General features: G+C 51.9%; 1 protein-coding gene across 1 annotated transcript in view; it reads left to right on the top strand.

Annotated features, from left to right (window-relative positions):
* miga1 (mitoguardin 1) overlaps positions 1-22135 on the top strand; it is a 133239-nt gene that overhangs the window by 53144 nt on the left and 57960 nt on the right. Inside the window, exon 8 of the mRNA XM_070886539.1 lies at positions 6450-6547. Coding sequence (XP_070742640.1) covers positions 6450-6547 — 98 coding nt within the window. The remainder of the gene's footprint in view (positions 1-6449; positions 6548-22135) is intronic.

Here is a 22135-nt window from a genome sequence, read left to right as displayed (position 1 = left end):
ATTTCAGACACCCAACGGTGCTCAAACAACCACTTACACTCGTGTTGTACCTTTTAACGCAGCAAAACATCACAAGGTCCGTCATGGTCTCTATCCTCCTTTAAGATGCTCCTTAAAACCTACCTTTTTGACCTTCTGTCCTAATATCTCTTTCTGTGGATGGGCGGGAGGAGCAGAGTGAAGAACGGACACTGAACAGGAGCTCAGTGAAGAGGTGACTGAAGGCTGTGGTCAGTGAGGTAGATTATGCAGGGCTCTTGAAGATTAGAAAGAAAGACTTGCATTTATATAGCGCCTCTCACAACCTCGGGACATCCCAAAGTGCTTTGCAGTCAACGAAGTACTTTTTTGAAGTGTGGTTACTGTTGCAATGTAGGAAACACGGCAGGCAATTTGCGCACAGCAAGCTCCCACAAACAGCAATGTGATAATGACCGTTGTAGGTGTTGCATTGAGGAATACATGTTGGCCAGGACCCCGAGGAGAACACCAAAGATCTTCTTCAAAATAGCGCCATTGGATCTTTTACAATTACCTGAGGGAAGACGGGCTCGGTTTAATGTCTCATCCGAAAGATAGCACCTCTAACAGTGCAGCACTCCTTACTACTGCAACAACAACATTTGTATTTATATACACCTTTAACATTGTAAAACGTCTCAAGCCGCATCACAGGAGTGTTTGACAAAAAAATTGACACCAGAGCCACATAAAGAGATATTAGGACAGATGGTCAAAGAGGTAGGTTTTAAGGAGCGTCTTAAAGGAGGATAGAGGCGGAGAGGTTTAGGGAGAGAATTCCAGAGCTTAGAGCCTTGACAGCTGAAGGCACGGCCACCAAGGATAAAGTGATTAACATCAGAGATGCTCAAGTGGCCAGAATTAGAGGAGTGCAGAGATCGCGGAGGGTTGTGGGGCTGGAGGAGATTACAGAGATAAGGAGGGCTGAGGCCATGGAGAAATTTGAAAACAAGGATGAGAATTTTAAAATCGAGGCGTTGCTTAACTCGGAGCCAATGTAGGTCAGCGAGCACAGGGGCGATGGGTGAGTGGGACTTGGTGCGAGTTAGGACACGGGCTATTTGTTGTGTATGCAATAACTCAAAAGACTGAATACTGTAAACTCCGAACAGGTACAAACCTGGCTCTACTTTATTCGGGCCCGAAGTGATCACATTACAAGATGGCTGGCCTTTTATACCTGGGCCGTGCACACTTGCGCACAGCCCAATGACCTCCAACAGTGGCGACATCTGGCGGCTATTAAACCCAAGCATACATACATGACAAAAAGATGTTAGTAACGATCTTTTTACAAGACGATCCGAGGCTTTCCTCTCCCGAGTTAAACGTCTCAGTTCAACTCCAGCCTTGGGTGAGCGTTCTGAGTCTGTTGTGACTGGGGGTTGGGTACCCGATCTGATGGGAGTGGCATTGACCATGTCAGGGATTGAAAGTCCAGATTCATTGATGATAGCGGAGTCCTCTGATGACTGAGGGTAGGTTGGTTGGGCACTGATTGTGTCTTCCTCAGACTGTTCCGGTTCATCCGTGTGTCGCAGCTTTACCTGATCAACATGTTTCCTGCATGTTTGCCCATTCTTGAGCTTAACGATAAACACTCTGTTACCCTCCTTGGCCGTAACAGTACCGGCGATCCATTTGGGACCTTGATCATAATTCAGTACATACACAGAATCATTGATAGAAATGTCACGTGACACAGTAGCGCGATCATGATAGTCTTGCTGACTTTGACGTCTGTATTCGACACGATTATTCGACACGATTATTCATGTCGGGGTGGACAAGAGAGCGCCTGGTCTTGAGACCTCTCTTCATCAATAGTTTAGCAAGGGAGACCCCGGTAAGCGTATGGGGTCTTGTCCTGTAACTAAACAATATGCGTGACAAGCGAGTTTGCAGTGAACCATGAATTACATGTCTCATACTCTGCTTGATGGTTTGGACCGCACGCTCTGCTTGTCCATTGGATGCGGGTTTGAATGGTGCTGACCTCACATGTTTGATACCATTGAGTTTCATGAATTCTTGAAACTCCATACTGGTGAAGCAAGATCCGATGTCGCTTACAACGATGTCAGGCAGACCATGCGTAGCAAACATGACACGAAGGCTCTCAATGGTAGCTGTGGATGTGCTGGATGACGTGATTATACACTCTATTCACTTGGAATAAGCTTCCACCACAACTAAGAACATCTTTCCCAGGAAAGGACCTGCAAAGTCGATGTGGATCCTGGACCATGGTTTAGATGGCCACGACCACAGATTCAGCGGCGATTCCACTGGTGCTTTACTAAGCTGCATGCAAGTGTTGCACTGATGCACACATGCTTCCAGATCAGAGTTACCATACATGAGATCTGGCAATGACTTTTATCATGACAATACCGGGATGAGTGCTATGTAGGTCATGCACAAATTTCTCTCTGCTTTTCTTGGGCATAACAACACGATTACCCCACAGTATATAATCTGATTGAATGGATAGTTTGTCTTTGAGACGGATGTAAGGTTTGATCTCCTCACACATTTGCTTGTGTATGGCAGATCAACCACCACTAAGGATACAACGTTTCACAACTGATAATATCGGGACCTGGCTGATCCAGGTCTTAACTTGTTGAGCCGTGACAGGGTTTCCTTCACTTTCAAAAACATCCATGACTAACAGTAGGTCTGCCGGTTGTGGCGTTTCCACCTCCGGTGTAGGCAACGGCAGATGGCTCAATGCATCGGCACAATTCTCAGTGCCAGGTCTATGGCGAATGACATAATCAGAGGCAGATAATGTCAGCGCCCACCTCTGGATGCGGGACGATGCATTGGTATTGATACCTTTGTTTTCCGAAAACAATGAAATGAGTGGCTTGTGATCTGTTTCCAGTTCAAACCGAAGACCAAGCAGGTACTGATGCATCTTTTTAACCCCATTCACACAGGCTAATGCTTCTTTCTCTACCATGCTGTAGGCTCTTTCCGTCTTTGACAAACTTTTTGAAGCAACAGGTTGTGATTTGCCCGACTCATTAGCTTGGTGGAGCACGCAACCAACTCCATATGACGAAGCATCACAGGCCAATACTAGACGCTTACATGGATCATAATGTACCAGCAGCTTGTTAGAGCAAAGCAGATTAGTAGCTTTCTCAAAAGCTCTATTTTGAGACGCACCCCAAACCCAGTTGTCGCATGTGCAGTGGCTCTAATAAGGTGCTCAATCGAGGTAAGAAATTACCGAAGTAGTTGAGTAGACCAAGGAACGAACACATTCTGAGGCTTGGGTGCATTTTTGATGGCCTTGGTTTTCGAGTCCATAGGCCTGATACCGTCAGCAGTAATTTTCCTCCCCAGGAATTCGACTTCCGGTGCCATGAAGATGCACTTCAAGTGTTTCAGTCTGAGTCCCATTTTGTCCAGACGATGTAGAACCTCTTCCAGGTTGTTCAGATGTTCGGCGGAGTCATGATCCGTGACCAGTATGTTATCTTGGAACACGACGACTTCAGTCGACTCTCCATGTTCCTCTGAAATATGTCTGCAGCCGAGCAAATTCCAAAAGGACACCTGTTGTAGATAAACAGTCCTGTATGAGTGTTGGTGCACGTAAATTTCTTCAACATGTCGACCAGCTCCTGTGTCATGTAGACTGACGTCAGATCCAGTTTTGTGAATGACTTCCCCGCGGCTAGCGTTGCAAATAGGTCATCAGCCTTCGGTAACGGGTATTGATCCTGTTTCGAAACTTGGTTGATCGTAACCTTGTAGGCTCCACAAATCCTGCCAGTGCCATCACTTTTCAACATGGGAACAATGGGGCTGGCCCATTCGTTAAATTCGACCGGTGATATGATCCCTTCACGCTGGAGTCTGTCCAGTTCGATTTTGACCTTCTCCCTCATCATATACAGAACAGCCCGAGCTTTATGATGGGACGGTCTTGCATCCGAGTCCACATGAATCTGCACCTTGGCTCCCGTGAAATTGCCGATGCCTGGTTCAAACAGCGAGGGGAACTTGCTCAGCACTTGAGCACATGGAGTATCATCCTCCGACAACAACGCTTTGATCTCGTTCCAGTTCCATTTGATTTTTACTAACCTGTTCCTGCCGAAAAGTGTTGGACCATTGCCTGGAACAATCCATAACGGTAAATTGTGAACGACTCCATCATACGACACCTTGACGACTGCAATGCCAATCACCGTTATGAGTTCTTTAGTGTACGTATGCAACTTGGCATTGACTGGACTCAGCTTAGGCCTCACAGCCTTAGTATCCCACAGCCTGGCGAATGTCCTCTGGCTCATTATTGATTGACTCGCACCCATGTCCAATTCCATCGATACCGGCACACCATTAAGTTTTACATTAATCATTATCGGCTGGCTCTTTGCTAGGAACGAATACAGTCCATGCACTTCTTCCTCTGGTATCTCGGATCGCATGTCCGGATCTGCGCTAGACTGGTCATCATCCTCCATGTGGTATGTCGCAGCACGCTTGCTCAGTTGCGGACACATGCGCTGGAGATGCCCCACTCGCGAACAGCCTTTACAAAAATACTGTTTAAACCGACACTGATGATGCCGATGATTTCCCCCACAATGCCAACACGGTGATATCGGATTCATTCCCGTTGGTGGACTTTGAGCAGCCACAGGTTTTGTGTACGTAGTCGGGTAGGCCCTGCCATATGCAGCTCTGCCAAACAATGATACTATCTTGTCTACAGTAATTGCCAAGTTCCGATTTTTCAGTGATATCTGCTTTAAGCTTTTGTCCGTCATCATGTGATGGCCTTGCTCAAATCCAGCCTATCCGCCGCCAGTAGCTTACGCAGGATCACCTCGTGGCTGATGACAATTACAAAGAAGTCCCGCAGCATGTCTGCCAACGCAGTTTCGAACTTACACAGTCCAGCTAGACGTCTTAGGTCGGCAACAAATTCCGATACATCCTGGCCCTCAGAACGAACGTGCGTATAGAATTGATATCTTGCGATGATGATGCCTTCATCTGGTTTGAGATGGTCACGTACCAGACCACACAATGTTTCAGAGTCCTTGTCCGTTGGACTTAAGGAGTGCAAACCGTGAGGAGGTCCGCCCGGCACCGAACTGCGCGTCCTCTTTCTCCATTTTGTTGGCCACAAAGTACTGGTTCAAGCAGGCTTCAAAGTCTGCCCAATCTTCTTCCTCCACAAATCACTCTAGAATTCCAATTGTGCTCATTTTTGCAGACGAAGGTTCTTGTTACCTCGCGCCAAATATTGTGTATGCAATAACTCAATAGACTGAATACTGTAAACTCCGAACAGGTACAAACCTGGCTCTACTTTATTAGGGCCCGAAGTGATAACATTACAAGATGGCTGGCCTTTTATACCCGGGCCGCACACACGTGCACACAGCCCAATGACCTCCGGCAGTGGCGCCACCTGGTGGCTAGTAAACCCAAGCATACATACATGACACTATTGTACTGGAATGTCAGCCTAGATTTTGTGACCATGAGCTTCTGACTCAAAGGCAAGAGTGCTAGCAACGGAGCCACAGCTGTCAAGATGAGTGGGAGGGGTTGCGGAACGTAGCGTGGGAGAGTTTGAGGACGAGGGTTATGGAATGCAGGGTTGTGATGACTGAAAGCTCTGGTTAATGGTGGAATGCGGAAGGGAGGTAGAGGGAATAGAGAGGCACAGTACGCGAGCAACAGAAGACTGTCACGTATGTCTTGGAGAAGTTTGCCAAGGTGGAGACGACCAAGGCCATGAAGAGATTAGTACAAAGGACAAGGATTTGGGGGTTAATACATTGGTCATCATGAACAATGGGGTCATGAACAATGGGGTCATGAACAATGGGGTTTCCATGATAGAGACCCATAGAGGATTACAGCACAGAAGGAGGCCATGCGGCCCATCATGTCTGTGCCAGCTCTTTGCCAGAGCAATCCATCTGTCTAACATCAGGTTTGTATTTGCCAACTTGCTGGTGTGCTTTTTCTGTTGCTGTATAGTATTAAAAAAAACACTTTCCGCAATGATGGCACTGGATTCCTTTGGGCAGCTGACACTGTCTTTCAGAAGTTAAGGCAGCAGATCCCCTGGAGAACGTCAATATTTGGAGCAATGTCCTAGACGTGTGCCAGTATTCGCAGAGGTTTCCCTCCCCCCCCCCCCCGCCCCCCCCGGTGTGTCACTATTGACAGAGGGTTCCCAAGAGCTTGTCGATATTCCCTGGAAATGTGACCATGTTCACAGATCGGCCGTGATCTAAGTGAATGGTGGAACAGGCTCGTGGGGGTTGAGTGGCTTCCTCCTGTCCCTGTGATGTTGGTGCTTGAGTGGAGTGTCGCTGTCTACGGACGCCCCTTAAATAGTGCCCGAATGTAGACTAACCGGGTAATCGTTCTCGTTTATACAGACAGGGAGACCGACATCACCGTCCGAGACACTGACGACTTCTGCCTGAGGGACACTACCAGCATCGCATCGACGGACTCCTTTCTCTCAGCAGCTGAGGTGGGTACATGCCTGACACGAACAGCACCTCTGTCCACAATACTGTCTGATTCCCTCTCCCTGCTTTTTAAAAAAAAAAGCCATTTCTTCATTCTCTGCCTTTTACAGGCAAATGGTTAAATGGCACTTTATCGATATCCTCTATTCCCCCCTGCCCCCACCCTGGCCGCCGCCCAGGAGATACCGGGATATGGTTGCTGGTGTCCAAGGACCCCCACCCTACCGCCGCCCCGGTACCCCGGCCATTCTTTACCGAGTGTCAACGGCCTATTCGACCAAGGGGTTCATTACAACCCACTCAAGCCCTCACTGGAGGTCAGCATGACAGGGGTCACCGGATAGCGAAGAGGAATGGGAACCCTGACCGAGACTTGGGTCCAAGTATCCAATGGGTATTAAATGAGCTTGGGCGCAAAATTTGGAACCGTTAGCGCCCATCTTTTGGCCACTGCGAGTGCCCTAACACATCCAAAATGTCTTCCACGGCGCGGGTCCACACTTCTGGTGTGAGTCGCGCCGGATGCCATATTGGTGAGGGCGTTAGCACAGGCCCAGTGGGAGTGCGGCGGACATATGCAGAGTAAGTAGATTGTGACGTCAATCAGTGTGTAATGCTGATTTGATGCCAGTGTTGCCATTTTGGAGCTCAGCGCTCCAGTCTGTGCCCTCTCTTAAGCTCGCATAGCTGAACAAATGTTCAGCAGCAGGAAGGACTCCACACGAGGGCAATTTAAAGCGAGCATCAAATACTTTCAGGTTAGCTACTGATTGATTTCTACTGCTGTCGCTGCGATTAAACAAGTGTTTCTAAAGTTCTTTAAAGTTGCTAAAGTCGCCAGGGAGTGGTGTGGCAGGGGCTGAAAGATCTTGTCCTGACTCCAAGGCTTCTGCACAAACCAGTCGCTCCCAGACATGGGTGCAGCAGTCGGCCTTCCCCTTGTCCTCCAGCATGACAGGGAGAATGAGCTGAGGCGACACAGAGCAGGGCAAGATGCTGGAAGAGGGAGGAGGGAGGAGGAAGAGGGGAAGAAGGGCTCTCAGCAGGGGACCATATCCACCCTGGCAATGCAGCCACCTGAACTCCAGCGAGGAATAGTGTGTGAGACTCCTACACTTCACAAAGGACGTGCTCACTGAAATCTGCCACCTACTCCAGCCACAGCTGCATCCTCAGCGCAGGGCAAGGGCGGCATTGCCAGTGGCTGCGAAGCTGCCATGGCGATGAACCTTTATGGCGTCGTGCTCCTTCCTGGCTGGAGCTGGAGATTATTTGCCACATCTCGCAGTTTGCCGTAAGGGAAGCCACTGAGGCTCTCATTTCATTCTCTATTGCCGGAGATCAGCAGGCAGAGCCAGCACAGGCTTTGCGAGGGTTGCAGGCTTCCCCACGGTGCATAGAAACACAGAAACATAGAAAGTAGGTGCAGGAGTAGGCCATTCGGCCCATCGAGCCTGCACCACCATTCAATATGATCATGGCTGATCATGCAACTTCAGTACCCCATTCCTGCCTTCTCTCCATAACCCCTTGATCCCTTTAGCCAAAAGGGCCACATCTAACTCCCTTTTGAGTATATCTAACAAACTGGCCTCAACAACTTTCTGTGGTAGAGAATTCCACAGGTTCACAATTCTGAGTGAAGAAGTTTCTCCTCATCTCGGTCCTAAAAGGCTTACCCCTTGTCATTAGACTGTGACCCCTGGTACCCCTGGTGCAGGGTGCCATTGACTGCACGCACATCGCTTTGTGGGCGCTGCATGTCAACTCTGAGATGTACCGCACCCAGAAGGGATCCACTCCCTCAATGTCCAGCTGATGTGCGACCATTCTCAGCGCATCACGCAGGTCAATAACCACAATCCTGGCAGCAGTCATGATGCATTCTTTCTGCAGCAGTCCGTTGTGTCATTTGAGCCACCACGACAAACCAGAGGGTGGGCTACTGGGCGATGAGGGCTGATGCCATGACGTTGGGCACGTGGGCAGCATACATACAACGAAAAGCATGCTGCCACACGAAATATCATGGAGCAGACCATTGACGTGCTGAAGCAACGCTTCAGCTGCCCGGACCGCTCTGGAGAAGCCCTACAGTACTCGGCAGAGTGGGTGTCAAGATTCGTGGTGGTCTGCTGCGTGCTGCATAACCCTGCCATCTTGTGGGCAGAGCCCTTGCCACAAGCTACACGGTGAGCAGGAGGAAGAGGAGGAGGAAGGGAGGAGGCCATCTCGACAGGCCCTCTCTGCTTGGGCTGTCCGTGAACAACTCCTCCAACTGTGATACCAGTAAACGCAACCCCAATTCCCCATCACCGACAGTTCCACAATTCACCTTCCCTCTGTACTGACCATCACAATGACCACAACGCAAAACTAAAACCCAACACAAACATTCCAAACCAAATTTATAAATTAAACCATAAATGAATACAAACATAAACAAATCACCCTTGCACAATCCCTTAGTGCCTGTCTTCCGTGTGTCTTTGCCTGTCCAAGTGCAGTCCCGAAGTGCTACCCCAGTGGCTGCAGCATGGCTGGTGGAAGGCTGCTGATTTTCAGTAGGGGTTGACTGCAGATGGCCTTGGAGGATGACCTCGTCCAGCTCTGAGCCTAGAAGGCCCGGCTTCGGACTTCACCACCTCGGTATGGTCTGACTGGCTGACAAGCAACAACAAGGGCACTGGTAGAGTGGCGGTGGTGGGGGGATGAATGCTGTCATCCAGAGAGAAGACAGCAGGTTCGTGCTCCATGGAGCCACTGCCACTGCCCTGGGGCGGTGCCTCAGCATTCCTAGCAATCTGTTGGAGGACAGATTACTGGACGACTTAATCTTCTTATAGATTGGGCTAACCAAGCTGGTAGCAATGTGGTGGAGGAGGATTTCCTGGAGTGTATTAGGGTTGGTTTTCTAGACCAATATGTCGAGGAACCAACTAGAGAGCTGGCCATCCTAGACTGGGTGACGTGTAATGAGAAAGGATTAATTAGCAATCTTGTGCGAGGCCCCTTGGTGAAGAGTGACCATAATATGGTAGAATTCTTTATTAAGATGGAGAGTGACACAGTTAATTCAGAGACTAGGGTCCTGAACTTAAGGAAAGGTAACTTCGATGGTATGAGACGTGAATTGGCTAGGATAGATTGGCAAATGATACTTAAAGGGTTGACAGTGGATAGGCAAATGGCAGACATTTAAAGATCACATGGATGAACTACAACAATTGTACATCCCTGTCTGGAGTAAAAATAAAAAGGGGAAGGCAGTTCAACCGTGGCTAACAAGGGAAATTAGGGATAGTGTTAAATACAAGGAAGAGGCATATAAATTGGCCAGAAAAAGCAGCAAACCTGAGGACTGGGAGAAATTTAGAATTCAGCAGAGGAGGACATTTAGGAGGGGGAAAATAAAGTATGAGAGGAAGCTTGCAGAGAACATAAAAACTCACTGCAAAAGCTTCTATAGATATGTGAAGAGAAAAAGATTAGTGAAGACCAACGTAGGTCCCTTGCAGTCAGAATCAGGTGAATTTATAATGGGGAACATAGAAATGGCAGACCCATTGAACAAATACTTTGGATCTATCTTCACTAAGGAAGACACAAATAACCTTCCAGAAATACTAGGGGTTCGAGGGTCTAATGAAAAGGAGGAACTGAAGGAAATCCTCATTAGTCAGGAAATTGTGTTAGGGAAATTGATGGGATTGAAGGCCGATAAATCCCCAGGGCCTGATAGGCTGCATCCCAGAGTGCTTAAGGAAGTGGCCCTAGAAATAGTGGCTGCATTGTTGATCATTTTCCAGCATTCTATTGACTCTGGATCATTTCCTATGGACTGGAGGGTAGCTAATGTAACACCACTTTTAAAAAAAGGAGGGAGAGAGAAAACAGGTAATTATTAGCCTGACATTGGTGGTGGGGAAAATATTGGAATCAATTATTAAAGATGAAATAGCAGCGCATTTGGAAAGCAGTGACAGGATCGGTCCAAGTCAGATTTATGAAAGGGAAATCATGCTTGACAAATCTTCTAGAATTTTTTGATGATGTAACTAGTAGAGTGGACAAGGGAGAACCAGTATTGAGGTGTATTTGGACTTTCAAAAGACTTTTGACAAGGTCCCACACAAGAGATTAGTGTGTAAAATTAAAGCACATGGTATTGGGGGTAATGTATTGACGTGGATAGAGAACTGGTTAGCAGACAGGAAGCAGAAAGTCAGAATAAATGGGTCCTTTTCAGAATAGCAGGCAGTGACCAGTGGGGTGCCGCAGGATTCAGTGCTGGGACCCCAGCTATTTACAATATACATCAATAATTTAGATGAAGGAATTGACTGTAATAGCTCCAAGTTTGCAGATGACACTAAGCTGGATGGCGGTGTGAGCTGTGAGGAGGATGCTAAGAGGCTGCAGGGTGACTTGGACAGGTTAGGTGAGTGGGCAAATGCATGGCAGATGCAGTATAATGTAGATAAATGTGAGGTTATCCACTTTGGGGGCAAAAACAGGAAGACAGAATATTATCTGAATGGTGACACTGCCTCTTCCCTTTAGGAGGTGCAGGTTGGCTTTAAGTGGAGCTAACCGCTCACAATTTTGGGCCCCCTGCTTGAGGTGTGCAGCCACTCAACAGCTCGGTTAGTGCTGGCTGCACGCAGCAACCATGCAAGTTAGCAGGCAGCACCGAGTTGGCCTGCTGCCTGGGTCGGAAGCAACGGGCGCGGGTTAATCCCGCATCGTGATTCCTGCGTCCGTTTCGGGCCCTCCGCTTTAGCCTACCTTAGGTGTTAGAGTTTGGGCGGCATTGATGCAGTCCCCGGTGGGTGTGAGTCTGCAGCACATAACTGCCTGTAATTCAACACTAGGCACGAGGGGAAGAGAGAGACTGAGAGGAGACGGCGAGAGAGAGGGGGTAGGGAGAGGGGATTGGAGGGGAGAGAGAAGGAAATCAGGGAGAGGAGGTCAGGAATTCAGTGGTGGGAGGGTGGGGATAAAGAGCACAGTGAGCACAGTGAGGATGAGGATAGAACGTGATCCAGGTCTAAAGGGGGGGGGCGGGGTGGGGTGGTGTTGAGTGCGAGAATGCGATCCAGATGATAAAACAGATCACGTTCTTCCAACCCCATTCACTTTACGCCCGCTCCACATTCTCCATCCTTCCCCTACACCTGGTTGATTTCTCAAAGAGCTCAGTGCATGTGTGGCAAGTGACATCAATGGGCTGGACGAAATCCGGAAGTCACGACACTGTCACTGTCACTGACACTATCCAACAGACCTGGTAACAATCCGTGACCCACACACAATGCCCCATCTATGGCGCGGGGGGGGAGGGGAGGGGGCTGGAGGGGTAAGGTCAGGAACTTGTTGAGGGGGATGAAGGTCATGAATTTGTTGGAGGGAGAACTTGGGCAGGGGGAGAAGGTCAGCAACTCGGGTGGGGGTTGGGGGGGAGGAATCAGGACCTTGGGCCGGGTTGGGGTGGGGGGGGGGACGTCAGGCACTTGGGCGGGGGGGTGAGGGTCAGAAACTGGGGCGGTGGGGGGGGCTGGGGGCAGGAAGTTGTTTGGGGGATCTTTATCCGTGAGAGTGAGCCCTGTCCGTTCTGCTGTGCCTGGAGTCAGCAGTCACAATGGCTCGAATTACACTTTGCAAAGTCACTGATTACACAGGCATAGCGGTTCTAATTACACATTCCAGAGAAACTGCTGGGTGTGTCTTATCCTCCAAGGGGATCAATCAGCGATCAGGTCTTGTGATCAAGAGACCCAATCAGAGCTTTAGATGTTGCAAATTAACAAGTCATTATATTATTGCTGTTTGTCGGAGCTTGCTGTGCACAAATTGGCTGCTGTGTCTCCTACATTGCAACAGGGACTACACTTCAAAAGTACTTCATTGTCTGTAAAGCGCTTTGAAATGTACTGAGATCATTTTTTCTATCTTATGTCTTCAGAAAAGCTTCCAGCAGGATGAACTTCAAAGAATGTATCAATATTTGCAGGGCGGGTCCCAAGAATTCTGTTAATGAGGCTGATTTTCACTTTGGATCTAAAAATGGGGTCAGTGGACTGAGTAACCACCCCGACAATACCGCTGATCGGCTCTCTGCAGCCTACGCTGGCCGCCCAAAGCTTGTTTCAGGTGGTGAGCCCATTAATGTTCTGACCTATGTCATACCCAAATTGCCATTTTAAGAATTGAACCAGTCGGAGAGTCCGGCGTGCACGTTACAATCAGTTCTACGGGTGGCAGAGCCGAAGGGAAAAAAGGAACATTTAGAATTAATTTTGTGGGGCCTGAAAAAGCAGAAATACTAGCGGCTCGGGCTCAGGCTTGCCCCTTCCCTCCCCTCTCTTCCCCCTCCCCCCCCCCCCCCCCCCACTAACCGGCCCGAACTTACCTGCAGTGTCCCAATCGGCCGACATTCCTGTGGGCCAAAGCCTGCGAACTGCCTCGGGATACCCGTGAGGCATCCACAGCCTGCTGGCCTGACGCACATGAGGCCCGGGCCTCAAAATGGGGGGGGGGGGGGAAGAGTGGGGGGGCGTCTATGCCTCAGGCGCGGCGATTGGCTTGAGCGCTCTTCCGGTCAGGTGTCCGGAAGTTAAAATCGAGCTCACTATGTTAACAAGGCCACAAAAATAGCATGCAGAAAGCAAGCGCAGGCAGCGGAAGGAGCATGCGGCAAACCAGTCCCACCCTCCTTTCCTCCAACCACTGTCTGCCCCACCTGTGACAGAGACTGTAATTCCCATATTGGACTGTTCAGTCGCCTGAGAACTCACTTTTAGAGTGGAAGCAAGTCTTCCTCGATTTCGAGGGACTGCCTATGATGATGATGATGATGATGGACAATAGCAAACCACTGAGATTCATTTCTCGAGGAATAGAATGCAAAAGCAGGGAAGTCATGCTAAGCTTGCAAAGAACCTTGATTAGACCACCCTTGGAGTACGATGCACAGCTCTAGTCTCCATATTATAAAAAGGATATTGAGCCACTGGAGAAGGTGCAAGAAAAGATTTACATGGATGACACCAGAGCTGAGTGGTTAGAACTATCAGGAACTGGCCGGGGCTCTTTTCTGTACAAAAAAGAGAAAGTTGAGGACTGACCTGAGAGAGGTCTTAAAGATTCTGAAAAGGTTTGATAGGGTAAACGCATAGAAGGTGTTTTCAGGGGTTCCCCAGGAGTGTGTCAATATTGTCAGAGAATCTTTGGCAGTGTGTTAGTGTTTCCTGGGGGTTCCCAGAAGTCTGGCATTGGTTACAGGGGATCCCTGAGAGAGTGCCAGTTTTTACAGGAATTCCTCCCTCCCCTCCCCACCACACGCACGCAGACACACACAAACACATGCACGTGCTCAGGCACACATACGTGCACGCAAATGTACTCACACACACACACACTCACGCACATACACTCACACATGCACTCACACCTACAGAATCTATTGCAACCAACAGCAAAAAAATTCTCAAAAAATAATCATTATACAGTAGGTACAGTGAGTGTAGAGGTTCCATTACTGAACTAATAATCCAGAGAATGAGAGTTCAAATCCTACCATGGCAGGTTGAGAATCTGAATTCAGTTTTAAAACAACAGCTTGCATTTGTATAGCGCCTTTAACTTGGCGAAACGTCCCAAGGCACTTCACAGGAGGTAGAGAGGCAGAGAGGTTTAGGCAGGGAGTTCCAGAGCTTGGGGCCTAGGCAACAGAAGGCACGGCCACCAATGATTGAGCGATTATAATCAGGGATGCTCAAGAAGGCCGAATTTGAGGAGCGCAGACATCTCGGGGGTTGTGGGGCTGGAGGAGATTACAGAGATAGGGAGGATCAAGGCCATGGAGGGATTTGAAAATAAGGATGAGAATTTTGAAATCGAGGCGTGGCTTAACCGGAAGCCAATGTAGGTCAGCGAACACATGGGTGATAGGTGAGCGAGACTTGGTGCGATTTAGGACAGGGGCAGCCGAGTTTTGGAGCACCTCTAGTTTACATAGGGTAGAATGTGGGAGGCCAGCCAGGAGTGTGTTGGAACAGTCAAGTCTAGAGGTAACAAAGACAGCGATGAGGGCTCCAGCAGCGGATGAGCTGAGGCAAGGGCGGAGACGGGCGATGTCATGGAGGTGGAAATAGACAGTCTTAGTTATGCTGCGGATATGTGGTCAAAAGCTCATTTCAGGGTCAAATATGACACCAAAACAAATCGAGAAATAAATAGTTGGCACAATTAAATGTAATCGTGAGGCTGCAGGTTTGTTGTAAAAATGCAACTGGTTCACTACTGTCCTTTAGGGAAGGAAAACTGCTGCCCTTACCTGGCCTGGTCCATGTAGGACTCTAGTCCCACACCAACATGGTTGACACTTAACTGCCAGTCAGAACTGGCCTAGCAAATCCCTCAAAGTATCAATGGGTAACTCGGGATAGGGAATGAATGCGGGACATGCTAGTGACACCCGCATCCTAAGAATTAATTTTTAAAAAGCGAGGATCCCATAATGAAAGCAGAATAGGCAATTTAAGTCTATTTAAAAGCCAGGCCCCGAGTGTTCAGAAATCCCGGCTATCTGCTAACAGATGGCTACTGGCAGTTTGCTGCATTTATAATTGCAGTGCTGCAATCGTCAGAGAGGCTGTAAATCCCTCCACATGCTCAGCAAGTGTTTTGACTGTCGTGTCAGAAGATTCTGAGTGCAGCCCTGTACTGTTATTTGGGGGGGGGGGGGGGGGGGGGGGGTTAATCTTCTGACTTCACAGCACTGGCCAACAACAACTTGAGGTAGTACTCGGTAAACTAATGGGACTAAAGGCGGACAAGTCCCCTGGACCTGATGGCTTACATCCTGGGGTCTTAAAAGAAGTGGCTGGAGAGATAGTGGATGCATTGGTTGTAATCTACCAAAATTCCCTGGATTCTGGGGAGGTCCCAGCGGACTGGAAAAACACAGTGACTATTTGTACTCTGCTTTTGCTGTGGAGTCCCTGCCCCCGATCCTCCCGCCTGGTCAAGTCCCTGCCCCCGATCCTCCCGCCTGGTCAAGTCCCCGCCCCCGATCCTCCCGCCCCCGATCCTCCCGCCTGGTCAAGTCCCCGCCCCCCGATCCTCCCGCCTGGTCAAGTCCCCGCCCCCGATCCTCCCGCCTGGTCAAGTCCCCGCCCCCGATCCTCCCGCCTCCAATCCTCCCGCCCGGTCAAGTCCCCGCCCCCCGATCCTCCCGCTCGGTCAAGTCCCCGCCCCCGATCCTCCCGCCTCCAATCCTCCCGCTCGGTCAAGTACCTGCTCCCGATCCTCCCGCTCGGTCAAGTCCCCGCCCCCCGATCCTCCCGCTCGGTCAAGTCCCCGCCCCCGATCCTCCCGCCTCCAATCCTCCCGCTCGGTCAAGTACCTGCTCCCGATCCTCCCGCCCGGTCAAGTCCCCGCCCCCCGATCCTCCCGCTCGGTCAAGTACCTGCTCCCGATCCTCCCGCCTCCAATCCTCCCGCCCGGTCAAGTCCCCGCCCCCCGATCCTCCCGCTCGGTCAAGTACCTGCTCCCGATCCTCCCGCCTCCAATCCTCCCGCCCGGTCAAGTCCCCGCCCCCGATCCTCCCGCCTCCAATCCTCCCGCCCGGTCAAGTCCCCGCCCCCCGATCCTCCCGCTCGGTCAAGTCCCTGCTCCCGATCCTCCCGCCCGGTCAAGTCCCCGCCCCCGATCCTCCCGCTCGATCAAGTCCCTGCCCCCGATCCTCCCGCTCGGTCAAGTCCCTGCCCCCGATCCTCCCGCCTCCAATCCTCCCGCCCGGTCAAGTCCCTGCCCCCGATCCTCCCGCCTCCAATCCTCCCGCCCGGTCAAGTCCCTGCCCCCGATCCTCCCGCTCGGTCAAGTCCCCGCCCCTGATCCTCCCGCCTCCAATCCTCCCGCTCGGTCAAGTCCCTGCCCCCGATCCTCCCGCTCGATCAAGTCCCTGCCCCCGATCCTCCCGCTCGGTCAAGTCCCTGCCCCCGATCCTCCCGCCTCCAATCCTCCCGCCCGGTCAAGTCCCTGCCCCCGATCCTCCCGCCTCCAATCCTCCCGCCCGGTCAAGTCCCTGCCCCCGATCCTCCCGCCTGGTCAAGTCCCCGCCCCCGATCCTCCCGCCTCCAATCCTCCCGCCCGGTCAAGTCCCCGCCCCCGATCCTCCCGCTCGGTCAAGTCCCTGCCCCCGATCCTCCCGCTCGGTCAAGTCCCCGCCTCCGATCCTCCCGCCTCCAATCCTCACGCCCGGTCAAGTCCCTGCCCCCGATCCTCCCGCCCGGTCAAGTCCCTGCCCCCGATCCTCCCGCTCGGTCAAGTCCCTGCCCACGATCCTCCCGCTCGGTCAAGTCCCTGCCCCCGATCCTCCCGCCTCCAATCCTCCCGCCCGGTCAAGTCCCCGCCCCCGATCCTCCCGCCTCCAATCCTCACGCTCGGTCAAGTCCCCGCCCCCGATCCTCCCGCCTCCAATCCTCACGCTCGGTCAAGTCCCCGCCCCCGATCCTCCCGCCTGGTCAAGTCCCCGCCCCCGATCCTCCCGCTCGGTCAAGTCCCTGCCCCCGATCCTCCCGCCTCCAATCCTCCCGCCCGGTCAAGTCCCTGCCCCCGATCCTCCCGCCTCCAATCCTCCCGCTCGGTCAAGTCCCTGCCCCCGATCCTCCCGCCTCCAATCCTCCCGCTCGGTCAAGTCCCTGCCCCCGATCCTCCCGCCTCCAATCCTCCCGCCCGGTCAAGTCCCTGCCCCCGATCCTCCCGCTCGGTCAAGTCCCTGCCCCCGATCCTCCCGCCCGGTCAAGTCCCCGCCCCTGATCCTCCCGCCCGGTCAAGTCCCCGCCCCTGATCCTCCCGCCCGGTCAAGTCCCCGCCCCTGATCCTCCCGCCCGGTCAAGTCCCCGCCCCTGATCCTCCCGCCCGGTCAAGTCCCCGCCCCTGATCCTCCCGCCCGGTCAAGTCCCCGCCCCTGATCCTCCCGCCCGGTCAAGTCCCCGCCCCTGATCCTCCCGCCCGGTCAAGTCCCCGCCCCGATCCTCCCGCTCGGTCAAGTCCCAGCCCCCGATCCTCCCGCTCGGTCAAGTCCCTGCCCCCGATCCTCCCGCCTCCAATCCTCCCGCTCGGTCAAGTCCCTGCCCCCGATCCTCCCGCCCGGTCAAGTCCCCGCCCCTGATCCTCCCGCCCGGTCAAGTCCCCGCCCCTGATCCTCCCGCCCGGTCAAGTCCCCGCCCCCGATCCTCCCGCTCGATCAAGTCCCTGCCCCCGATCCTCCCGCTCGGTCAAGTCCCTGCCCCCGATCCTCCCGCCCCCGATCCTCCTGCCCGGTCAAGTCCCTGCCCCCGATCCTCCCGCCCGGTCAAGTCCCCGCCCCTGATCCTCCCGCCCGGTCAAGTCCCCGCCCTCGATCCTCCCGCCCGGTCGAGCTCCCGCCCCCCCGATCCTTCCACCTGAACTGGACTTCTGCCGGACTGGAAGTGCGGCCCCAAACCGGAATCATTCCAACCAAGTTCCCCGCTGAGCCCCCGATCCGAGTGGCCCTGAGCCGGCGGGTGGCCGAGAGTGGGGTGGGGAATGGGGGGGAAGAAAGGGAGCCTGGAGTGGGGGTGGGATGGCGGTAAAGAGAGTCTGGGGGGGAAGAGAGAGAACCTGGGGGAGAAAGAGAAAGAGCCTGGGGGGAGGGGCGGGGAGAGAGAGAGAGAGAGAGAGAGAGAGATGGGGGTGGGGGGGGGCGTCGGAGGTGAGAAAGGGAACTCGGGGAAGACGAATCAAGTTCTTACAACTCCCTACAAGGGACATCGTTGGAGTGGATGAAATCCAGAAATCACTACACTGTCACTATTCACTTCATACCCAATAAACCTGTTAACAATCCGTACTCAACGCCTGCCCCATCTATGGTGGGGGTAGGGGGGCTGTCAAGCACTTGCTCTGGTGTAAGGAGGGACTTCGACTGGGGGGTGCAGCACTTACACTGGGGTAAGGCACTTTGGCTGGGGAGGCAGCACTTGCACTGGGGGGTAAGGGACTTTGGCTGGGGGGAGGGACACACTTGTGCTGGGATAAGGGACTTCGGCTGGGGGGAGGGGCACACTTGTGCTGGGATAAGGGACTTCGGCTGGGGGGAGGGACACACTTGTGCTGGGATAAGGGACTTCGGCTGGGGGGAGGGACACACTTGTGCTGGGATAAGGGACTTCGGCTGGGGGGAGGGACACACTTGTGCTGGGATAAGGGACTTCGGCTGGGGGGAGGGACACACTTGTGCTGGGATAAGGGACTTCGGCTGGGGGGAGGGGCACACTTGTGCTGGGATAAGGGACTTCGGCTGGGGGGAGGGACACACTTGTGCTGGGATAAGGGACTTCGGCTGGGGGGAGGGACACACTTGTGCTGGGATAAGGGACTTCGGCTGGGGGGAGGGACACACTTGTGCTGGGATAAGGGACTTCGGCTGGGGGGAGGGACACACTTGTGCTGGGATAAGGGACTTCGGCTGGGGGGAGGGACACACTTGTGCTGGGATAAGGGACTTCGGCTGGGGGGAGGGGCACACTTGTGCTGGGATAAGGGACTTCGGCTGGGGGGAGGGACACACTTGTGCTGGGATAAGGGACTTCGGCTGGGGGGAGGGACACACTTGTGCTGGGATAAGGGACTTCGGCTGGGGGGAGGGACACACTTGTGCTGGGATAAGGGACTTCGGCTGGGGGGAGGGGCACACTTGTGCTGGGATAAGGGACTTTGGCTGGGGGGAGGGACACACTTGTGCTGGGATAAGGGACTTCGGCTGGGGGGAGGGACACACTTGTGCTGGGATAAGGGACTTCGGCTGGAGGGAGGGACACACTTGTGCTGGGATAAGGGACTTCGGCTGGGGGGAGGGGCACACTTGTGCTGGGATAAGGGACTTCGGCTGGGGGGAGAGACACACTTGTGCTGGGATAAGGGACTTCGGCTGGGGGGAGGGGCACACTTGCACTGGGGGGTAAGGGACTTTGGCTGGAGGGAGGGGCACACTTGTGCTGGGATAAGGGACTTCGGCTGGCACTTGGTGCTTCTGGGGAGATCTATCCTCCGTGGCTTCTGGAAGTCAAAGTGGATTGAGTTACAATTTGCGAAGTCAGTGAGAATTTGGGCTGTGCGGTTCCAGTTACACATTCCAGAGAAACTTCAGGGCGTGGCTTACCCTCCAAGGGAACCAATCAGAGACAAAGGGTGGCCATTTTTACAGTACAAATAAATGCGTCCATTTAATAAAGGAGGCAGAAAGAAAGCAGGAAACTACAGACCAGTTAGCCTAACATCTGTTGTTGGTAAAATGCTGGAGTCCATTATTAAGGAAGCAGTAGTGGGACATTTGGAAAAGCATAATTTAGTCAAGCAGAGTCAGCATGGTTTTATGAAAGAGAAATCATGTTTGACAAATTTGCTGGAGTTCTTTGAGGATGTAACGAGCAGGATGGATGAGGGAGAACCAGTGGATGTGGTGTATTTGGATTTCCAGAAGGCATTCGATAAGGTGCCACATAAAAGGTTACTGTACAAGATGAAAGTTCATGAGGTTGGGGGTAATATATTAGCATGGACAGAGGATTGGCTAACTAACAGAAAACAGAGAGTCAGGATAAATGGGTCATTTTCCGGTTGGCAAACAGTAATTAGTGGGGTGCCACAGGGATTGGTGTTGGGGCCTCAACTATTTACCATCTATATTAATGATTTGGATGAAGGGACCAAGTGTGATATAGCCAAGTTTGTTGATGGGTGGGAAAGCAAGTTGTGATGAGGACACACGACATCTGCAAAGGGATATAGACAGGCTAAATGAATGGTCAAAAATTTGGCAGATGGAGTATAATGTGGGAAAGTGTGAGGTTATCCACTTTGGCAGAATTTTTAAAAAATTATTATTTAAATGGAGAAAAATTGCAAAATGGTGCAGTACAGAGGGACCTGGGGTCCTTGAGCATGAAACACAAAAAGTTAGTTTGCAGGTACAGCAAGTAATCAGGAAGGCAAATGGAATGTTGGCCTTTATTGTAAAGGGTATAAAAGCAGAGAAATCCTGCTACGACTATACAGGGTATTGGTGAGGCCACACCTGGAGTACTGCATGCAGTTTTGGTCTCCATATTTAAGGAAGGATATACTTGCATTGGAGGCTGTTCGGAGAAGGTTCACTTGGTTGATTCCTGAGATGAGGGGTTGACTTATGAAGAAAGGTTCAGCAGTTTGGGCATGTACTCATTGGAGTTCAGAAGAATGAGAGGTGATCTTATTGAGACATTTAAGACAATGAAAGTGCTCGACAAGGTAGATGCAGAGAGGATGTTTCCGCTCATGGGCGAATCTAAAACTAAGGGGCATAGTTTTAGAATAAGGGGTCGCCGATTTAAAACTGAGATGAGGAGAAATTTCTTCTCTCAGAGGGTTGTAAATCTGTGGAATTCTCTGCCCCAGAGAGCTGTGGAGGTTGGGCCATTGAATATATTTAAGATGGAAATAGACAGATTTTTGAGTGATAAGGGAGTAAAGGGTTATGGGGAGCGGGCGGGGAAGTGGAGCTGAGTCCATGATCAGATCAGCCATGATCTTATTGAATGGCGGAGCAGGCTCGAGAGGCCTAATGGCCTACTCCTGCTCCTACTTCTTATGTTCTTATATAGCGCCTTTAACGTAGTAAAATGTCCCAAGGTGCTTTACTGGAGCATTATCAAACAAAATCTGACACCAGAGAAGGAAATATTTGGACAGGCTTGATCAAAGAGGAGAATGAAATGTGTGGAGGTGCAGGGGTTGAGGGAGGGAATTCCGGAGCTTAAGGCCTAGGCAGCTTGGTGCATGGCCACCAATGGTGGAGCAATTAAAATCGGGTGAAGCTCAAGAGGCCAGAAATGGAAGAGCCCAGATATCTCGGGGGGGGGGGGGGGGAATTGTGGGGTTGGAGGAGGTTACAGAGATAGGGAGCGGGGAGGCCTTGGAGGGATTTGAAAACAAGGATGAGAATTTTTAAATCGAGGCTTTGCTTAACTGGGAACCAGTGTAGGTCAGCGAGCCCAGGGGCGTTGGGTGAACGGAACGTGGTGTGAGTTAGGACATGGGCTGCCAAGTTTTGGATGAGCTTAAGTTTACAGAGAATGGTAGGTGGGGGGGCCGGCCAGAAGTGCATTGGAATAGGGACCCAGCCCGCTGTAGCATATGTCCTGTGCGAGCCAGGCAAGTCAAAAATTGACCCTTGTCTCAGGAATCGCAGGGTATTCGCACAGCGCCAGTCAGTTGATGGTATTTGCGGTGTTGGTTCGGGATTTCCGCCTTCCTCAGGTGCCACCGGCTGCTGGAGATCCTTGGGTTGGAAATCGGCAACACCCCCCGAGTAACCTGAATTGGATGTGCTGAAACCTGTGGCTTGCTTTCTCTTTATATATAACAGGATCTTCCAGGACTGGCGCCCTTAGTGAATTGGACTACCTTACTTTAGGCGCCCGTGGCACTGGTGTGGGTCTTGTGCAAAATGAAAACAGTTTTGCAGTTGGGAGGGGTTGCTCCATCGCACTTCAAGTCAGAGGTTTTGAAACTGGATGGGG

This window comes from Pristiophorus japonicus, chromosome 8 (assembly GCF_044704955.1).
Source record: "Pristiophorus japonicus isolate sPriJap1 chromosome 8, sPriJap1.hap1, whole genome shotgun sequence".
Taxonomy (NCBI): Eukaryota; Metazoa; Chordata; class Chondrichthyes; family Pristiophoridae; genus Pristiophorus; species Pristiophorus japonicus.
This window is presented reverse-complemented; position numbering and strand designations above follow the sequence as displayed.